The sequence below is a fragment of the Ruditapes philippinarum genome, unplaced genomic scaffold (genome assembly GCF_026571515.1).
Source record: "Ruditapes philippinarum isolate M1 unplaced genomic scaffold, ASM2657151v2 ctg1356_1_1_1_1, whole genome shotgun sequence".
NCBI lineage: Eukaryota > Metazoa > Mollusca > Bivalvia > Venerida > Veneridae > Ruditapes > Ruditapes philippinarum.
In genome coordinates this window covers 132,030-140,709 of record NW_026851848.1, presented here as the reverse complement: position 1 = coordinate 140,709, position 8,680 = coordinate 132,030, and the positions used below count along the sequence as shown (strand labels likewise).

The 8,680-nt window shown below is 31.8% G+C and overlaps 1 protein-coding gene across 1 annotated transcript; it reads left to right on the top strand.

Moving 5' to 3' along the window:
* Positions 1-3,603: 3,603 nt before the first annotated feature.
* LOC132741256 (zinc-binding protein A33-like) lies at positions 3,604-4,470 on the top strand. The gene has a single exon (XM_060729389.1). It carries the CDS (start codon positions 3,604-3,606, stop codon positions 4,468-4,470), a length of 867 nt encoding a protein of 288 aa, XP_060585372.1.
* Positions 4,471-8,680: the final 4,210 nt, after the last annotated feature.

Sequence of the window (8,680 nt, the reverse complement as noted above, 5' to 3'; positions counted from 1 at the left end):
TTTCGTCATTCTTCGGATAGATAATAGCCGAACATGTTCTGATTCCACAGGTTTTTAAGAAATGAACTTGTCATGCTTTAGATTTTGAAATGCAAATCGTTGGTTATTTAAGTCTAATCCTCAATTTTTCAATAATTTCTATATTGCTGATAGCTGATATGTGTTCGGCGCGTTGATTGGTCACTGCCCCCCCCCCTCATCCACTTTTCAACCCTCCTACCTCTCAAAATCATGGAAACTGCAGTATTTTTCATTTGAAACATGTTTTAATATTTGGTATATGATTTTAATTCAATTTCAGTCATTTCCCACAAAAAAAGTAAAAAAAATGATACATATATATATTTAGTAATATCAATAGTAACAGTATATTTTTTTTAAATTTAATCTAGCTTAAGACAAAAGATGAAAGTAATAAAATTTGGACCTTTGACATTTGCACGTCCAGCCTGTAGCAAGACATCGCTTATGTTGTATTACTATTATAGGTTTTTTTTTTAATTCATTAAGATAGTACTGGATTTTAAATCTACAGAAAATAAAGTTATGAGCAAGAATGGAATTGGATATTCATAAGTTTCGACTGATGTGAAAAATATAGGGCAAAAATGGAATGAATCCAAATTCAAGTATATCTATTACGAAGTTATTTCAAACGCTAGTACGCTCACTTGAACAATACTGTAGTGAAACATTCGACCGATGCGCAGGAGAGTTTGTACATGCGCTGAAAAAAGTCATAGTTAAATCTCGCTCTGTTTGGAGTATAGTTGATGAAACTGACTGTAATTGTGATGTGTTTATGACGCTGGACGACCCTACTTGACCCTAGATCAGGCACACCTCGCCTAGCATCACATTTCACGCGCTCGCGCATAAATGGCCGTGTAATACGAATGATTATAGTCGCAAAGATTATCTCACGTGACCTTACTAGTCAAATTAAGAAGGATTAATGAAAGAAAAATTCAAGCGATTTCTATTTTCATTTTAATGCTTCTATTAATTATAATCAAATTATGATATGAAACAAAAAACAAGAAATAGGAATACACATTGCGTAGACAAACTGTTTTAAACCGATAATGTACTGCACAATTACAGTACGTCCGCCCTCAACATGCTTTTGATAAATCTTACGTTTCATTTCACCAGCAGCAGCAGAAGCAGCAGCAGAATCTTCATTCTATCATCATCATCATCATCATCCCATTATATCATCATCTTCATCTCATCATCATCGGTCCCATTATATGATTATCTTCATCTCATCATCATCATCTTCGTCATCATCGGTCCCATATTATATCATCATCTCCATCTCATCATCATCATCATCATCGGTCCCATTATATCATCATCTTCATCTCATCATCGACTTTATCATCATTACCCTCATCATCACCGATCCTATCATACATCATCTTCACCTCACCATCATCATCATCATCATCATCATGAATTATACAAATAGAATATCAAGTCTTCATGTAATTTTTTGATGATATTTTATTCATCGGTAACAAATGAATGATTGTGAACGAAGTTTCATGTAAACGTTTTTCTTAACTATTTAAAATATTGATAAAAACAATAGAAATCTATCATTTTGGATATATTATTATAGACTATTTCTTGAAGAAAAAAGTAGATAAAGTAAAGTGATTTAGTTTGAACATGTATATGATGAAAATAATAGTTCCTTACATGGCACGTATGATACTTAATACTATCAACATAATTATAAATCGTATATCGCACGTTCTCGGCCCTTTCCGTGAAACTTCGGATAAGTTATTATAAGTAATAGCCGAGATGTTCCAATTGATGATTAGACTAATTTACTATAACTGCAAATCGGCTCTTACTCGGCAGTAATTAGTGTAGCCGCTTTTTCATGAAGAAACCAGTGCTGATAGTGAAAATTGTGATTGGCATATTTTAATTAGCCAGGTCAGGTGTTTCTAAAAGGGCTAATAACACTGTAGCAATGTGAGGATACATTCAAATTTATTACATAGATAATGCACGTGGTGCTCAGCTCGCAGAGACAAATGAGAACACAGTAACTTTTCGATATCCTTTTAACTCTAAGAAAAATGTCAATTATTAATTGCTGACTGTTTATATTTTCTAGAAAAAGTAAGCAAAACATTATTTTGTTTCATATGACAGGAATGAATTGCATTAACCATCCTAGGTATTGTTGAAAACTCATTGTTTTACATGCCTTGTTTGTACGTGACTGCTGGGGAAAATAATGTTATGCTTAATTAAAGAGGTGACACTTTCTATATTTTTATCTGATATCGAGTTGTAAGAGCCGATTTGCAGTTATATGGGTAAGAGTCCGATAAGACTCCCTACGGTCGTCTTAATACGAACTCTTACCCATACATAAAGTTACCAGATAGGCTGGTTACCACACTTCGCCAGGGCTTTTCTACTATGTTCCAAACTTATGAAAATTAACAAATCCAACCTTACAATGAAAGTTTACTAGACGATAATTTACAATTTAATAACAAGAATTCATTATATATAGTGTTTGCAATTAATTAAAGGAGCTCCACTGAGGTCTAAACGTGTAAAACATATTACATAGATCAACCGGGCACTTAAAACAGAAATATATGCAAAAGAACATTAAGAAATATACTAGGAAGTTAATTGAAAATCCTAAATATGTTGCAACGCTTTTCCATTGTGGGTCATTTTTACAATCAGAAGAATTATTCTGGAAAAAGGGGTGAGCATTTTACACACAAATGTTTGGTCAATCCCTATTTCAAATTAAGCATTAATCTGGAAAATATTTTGCCAGTCACGTCATGTTTAAAAAAACCTCAGTGGAGTGCCTTTAATGCTACTTCTCGTCCGCAAACAACGCACTAAAATGAATAACGTTTTTCCCTGACAGTTGTTTTTGATATTCAATTTCGTCCTCACTAAAATGTGTAATGTAATGGTAAAACTTTAACAACATGACAAAAATAATACCAGTTCAGTCGGTTTGAAGAACTAAGTATTTCTAAATGACGCCAGTTCAAACAGTATAAAGAACTAAGTATTTCTAAATAATACCAGCAGTTCGGTCTGTATGAAGAACTAAGTATTTTTAAATAATGCCAGTTCGGTCAGTATGATGAACTTAATATCTTTTGAAATAATGCCAGTACAGTCAGTTGAAAAAACTTAGTATTTCTAAATAATACCAGTTCAATCAGCCTAAAGGTTTTAATTTGAATGAAAATGTTTTTTGTAGCATTAATGCCAGTCCGGTCAGTGTGAGAATCTTATTTTTAATTGCATATATTGATAAATTTTAAGCTTTTGAAAATTTTAGTTTGTCTTTACTTTAAAGTGTTTTGCACATTGATTAATCAACATACATGTATACTAGTGTTTATTTCCTGTACATTGTTGTTATCACGAGAACAGCTTTACTTAAACAACCGCTTTTCCTAGAAGTACTTAGTAAATCACTTAAACCGTATAAAATGCGGAAATTATATACAAACACGAAAGTATGTTACAAAACTAACCCTTACATTTTTAGAAACGTATTTAAACTTTATTCCTAGTGACTAGTTTTGATTTAACATGGCGGAAAGTTGTGATATAAATGCGGGAAGTGATGAGGTCCCAGAACGAGTGGAACATGATAAGGTCCCAGAACGAGTGGAACATGTTGAGGTACCAGGAAGAGTGGAAAAAATTTTGTGCAAACCATGTTTAAATGACAAAAAACGAACGATAGCAGAAAAGTTTTGTTCGGCTTGTGATGAATTTCAGTGTTTGGATTGTTCTAACGTTCATTACACACACAATTTCTTTAAAAATCACAAGTTAGTGAACGCGAACGAGGCGAAAATAAAACAAAGCTCGTTTGATATGAAAGGGTTAGACCAATGTGATCAACATCAGGAAGTTCTAAAATTCTTCTGCGAAGATGACAATCAGCTCTGCTGCAGCACCTGTGCTATTCTTTACCATCGCAAATGCCAGAGCATTTTGGAAATTCAAAAGGTCGCTAAAAGAGTATTCTTGAAATCCTCACAGTTAAAGAATAAATTTGAGAACGTGAGACAGAAAACTGAAATAATAGGAAACATAATTGACTCCTCAAAAGAGAAACTAGGCAAAGATGTAAAACAAATACCAGACAAAATCAGGCAAATGCGGGATAAAGAGATGAAAATGTTTGACGAGCTGAAGATTTCCGTTGTTAAAGACGTTGAATCGTTTAAGAAAGAGACATTAGAAAATCTGACAATAAAGCAGTCACGGACTGAGAAATATCTAGCTGATATAAGGACGTGTCTGGAGACGATTGACAACGTGTATCAAAATGGAACTGTGGTACAACGATTCATAGCTGAGCAGAAGATGAAGAATGACGTCAATGTTCTTCACAAAAAATGTCAATGTAGAATGTCAAGTTTAGAAACCGTGACTGCTACCTTTTGATTTGATGAAACTTTAAAACTTCTCCCTCCCAATCACTTTTATTCCGGGAAAGCTTACCTTACGTCCTGTGTATCAAAGCACTGATACAAAAATTGGTCAGCCGTTTAAAAAGGGGAAAAAGGTAAAGACTGACAACAGATTTCTAAAAAAATGGTTCCAGAATGTCAAGGTTTAAGACAGGGGCTGCTCCTTTAAATTTTGAGAAAAATTAAAATTTTCCCCTCGACCATCCCTGTTTCTCCAGGAAATTTCTCTTCCCCGGTTCCCAAAGGGCAGTAAAAAGCTAAAAATCCTTTTTAGTAAGGGAATTAAACAAAAACCCAAATTCCATTGATTGAGGCAAAAAGGGGTGAAGAAAACCATTTTATTCCCGGAAATTTATCATTACCTGAGGGAAAATGTTGTGTATTATTTTAAAAAGTTCCTTTATCAAAGAAAACGAAAAAAAGTAGGTCATAAAGTATTTAGTCTAACCACGATCTTTGTTGCTGTCTTGATGAGGAATTGCAATTACAAGTGGTTCTGCATTTAAGTAAATTCTAACGGTGTTAACAAATCTTAATGCATAATTTAATATGAACAACAATTAAAAAAAAGGGGGGAAATGGGGCCCGATTAAAAGCCTTCAAAATTTATGAACATTTGTCTCGGACAATTGGATCATTAAAAAAAGTTCGTATTGTATCATTTTAACGGAAAAGAAAGATTTCAATCAGCATTCCCGAAAAAAAATATCCAATAAGTGGGATGCTTGTACTTACATAAGAGCCCAGTGATAAATGGTGCAACAACTGTTCGACGAGTTCAGTCTAAATTATGAACGCTCAAACAACACAAGAGTCGTGGTGAACGATGATCAGATAAAGGAACCACGTGGGTAGGCATTGGTCCCTATGATACTATCCTTGTTTGTGTAGAGGAACACACGCCGTTGTTCAGATATCACAAACTGGTCAGATCTTATCATCATACAAGCCAGATATGAATATCCAACAAGAGTGTGCGTATCACGTGATAAATCATTTCTTATCATAACAAACGCAAAGACTGACAAGAGAAAACTACTTAAATTGAAAATATCATATTGATGAAATAATCAAACATTTACTGCTTTAAGATGCTCGTCTCACGGTTTCTGCAGTTCTTAATATCATATTACCGGTGGTTACAAAAGTAAAATAGTTTCCCGCTTAGCTCAATAGGGAGACCATTAGATAATAATAGTAATATAGGGGTTTCAGATCTCGTCATTAAATGTGTCTCTCACGCTGGTTCAGATATCAAAAGGGATTTTTTGTTGGTTACTTTCGGATAATCGATACGTAACTTTTAGTTATCCAGGAAAGCCAGTTTACCGCATAGCTATGACCAAAAACATGTGTTTAAATAGGCAGGACAAAGATACAACAGTAAATAGCAATTTACGTTCAATTCAAATTTAAGTATAATAACTGTGAAGAACAAAAGTTCAACATAAACATATATCCACTGTTCGCTTTACTGGCAACAAGACATTTTTTTAGATTAAAAATTGTTAGGAAAAAAAAGAAATTAAGCAGTTAAGTTGTTGTGGGAAAACTTGTCTTTTTATGAATTTAGAAACATATAAAAATAAAGGTTCCATTTGTAAATAGATGTAAATATCATAATGTTTGAGACTGTTGCATCTTTAAAGCTACATGCCTTCAGATAAGTCAAAATATTTCAATATAATCAAACTTGAAAAAAATTGACTTAGATGTAAGGAAAAGTAAAATGTTTCAAGATTCAAGTAATATTTTACATATAATGTGCGATTAATTATTGATTTTTTCAGTATTAACAACTATATTTCTACTGCGTTACTAACGCAGTAAATGCTATTTATACAAACTTTGACCACTTTTTGGTAATTTATGTGGTTTGTAAGTGTCATTGAGAATGTGTAAATTGCTTCCTTTTGGTTATTTCACAATATTACACATTCAAATTAATTTTCAAAATTTTCATGAAAATTAGAATGAATCTGGAGGCGTGCTGCTTTAAAAAAAAAGATGATATTATAAGCATATATAAGCATATTCCATCAATTACATGTAAATTAGAAGATATATCTGCAAGTTTGTGATTGTATCTCCACATTAAATGTTATAAACACTTTTCATGTTACCACAATAGCTATATTGTACTATGGAATAGTATACATAATATATACTACTTGATTTTTTGTACAATCTTAATTAGTTTGCTTTAACAACACAGGCGCAAATCCAAGACTTTTTTACCAAAGGAGGTGACAAATTTTCGACGAGATGCATTTTGCAGGGTGTGTATATCATTCTACTAGTAATTCGAGGGTCGTTAGTCATATTGTTGTGTGCGTATTTTATAAATAAAAAATACCTTGATGTTATATAATATTTTATGTATATTCTGATACACATAAGACAAATCCAAGGCGCATGGGGGGGGGGGGGTCTCGCTCCAAACATGCTTTCAAATGAATATTTTCTATTATGTCCCAATATGTCTTTTAATAATTTTAAAATGTTGAAACAATGGGTTTTAAGAGCATATAAGATGCTTGTTTCCTGGAGAAAGTACTGCTTAATGTAAAATTGTTTGTTATAAAAGAAGCAAAATGCAAAGTAGTATTTTAACTTCCATACTAAATACTGAATCACTATAACTATACTAACTAAGAAAATATGGTTTAGATAATTGGCCAATGAGTATTTTTTGATGACTTAAAAATTAGACCAAAATAAAAAAAGCTTTGAAAAATTAAATTAAAAGTTTTTGGGGCTTAGAATGATAACTTAATAATATGAAAGAAACGCATACAGACACGATATATCATTGACAAATGATTTAGAATATTATTTTCAAAGTAACGTTCATCGAAAATGAACATGACATTCATTCAATTTGGTGAAATAGAAGAGAGGTATTTATCATTCTTTTTCAAAACTCATTTGTTTCACATTTATATATCAATGTAGAAGACTAATCATTACATCTGTTTTACAAATCTTGGTCATTTAAGTTGGAAAAATAGTTCATGAGCTGGTGTAAATTATTTCTAATAGAATGATTCATTGTACGAAAAATCTAGTAAGCATTGCAAGAATCTTACACAGGATACCTGTAGGACACTTTTGCTTATTGTGCAGCTATTACCCTCATTTTGTACAATTGATTATGTTAATGTAACAAAAGATGTCATGCATTGTGTACAATTGTCTTTGTTAAGGTACAAAATATGCCGTACATTTTGTACAATTGATTATGTTAATGTAACAAAAGATGCCATGCATTGTGTACAATTGACTTTGTTAAGGTACAAAAGATGCCGTACAATTGATTATGTTAATGTAACAAAAGATGCCATGCATTGTGTACAATTGACTTTGTTAAGGTACAAAAGATGCCGTACATTTTGTACAATTGATTATGTTAATGTATCAAAAGATGTCATGCATTGTGTACAATTGACTTTGTTAAGGTACAGAAGATGCCATACATGTTGTACAATTGATTATTTTAATGTAACAAAAGATGCCTTACATAATATACAATTTAATGTTGATGTAAAAAGCAATGCTATACATTTTGTATGATTGATTATGTTAATGTTACAAAATATGCCATACATTTTATGGCTGATTATTTTAATGTAACAAAAGATGCCATACATTTTGTACGATTGATTATTTTACTGTAACAAAACATGCCATACATTTTGTTTGATTGATTATTTTAATGTTACTAAAGATGCCATTATATTTTGTACTTTGACTATATATATGTAACAAAAAAATGCCATACATTTTGCACAATTGATTATGTTAATGTAACAAAAGATGCCGTACAATTTATACTATTGTTTATGTCAATGTAACAAAAGATGTAATAAATTTTGTACATTTGCCATAGATTTTATACATTTGAGTATGTTCATGGAACAAAAGATAACATACATTTAGTGGAACTTAATATTTTTGCATGTAACAAATGATGACGTAACTTTTTTGTAACTTTGGTTATCTTATGTTTTATCTTTGAGTTAAAAGAATACACATAACGATTAAAATGTATTTTCAATTCTAGTGTAACGATATGGCTTGAATGTTTCGGGCTCTTTACTTGTTTTATCTTTTCATGAAATGAACATTGTACATAGAATAAAAGCTTCATGAAAAAAATCTTGTGTCGTACGTAACCTTGTTTT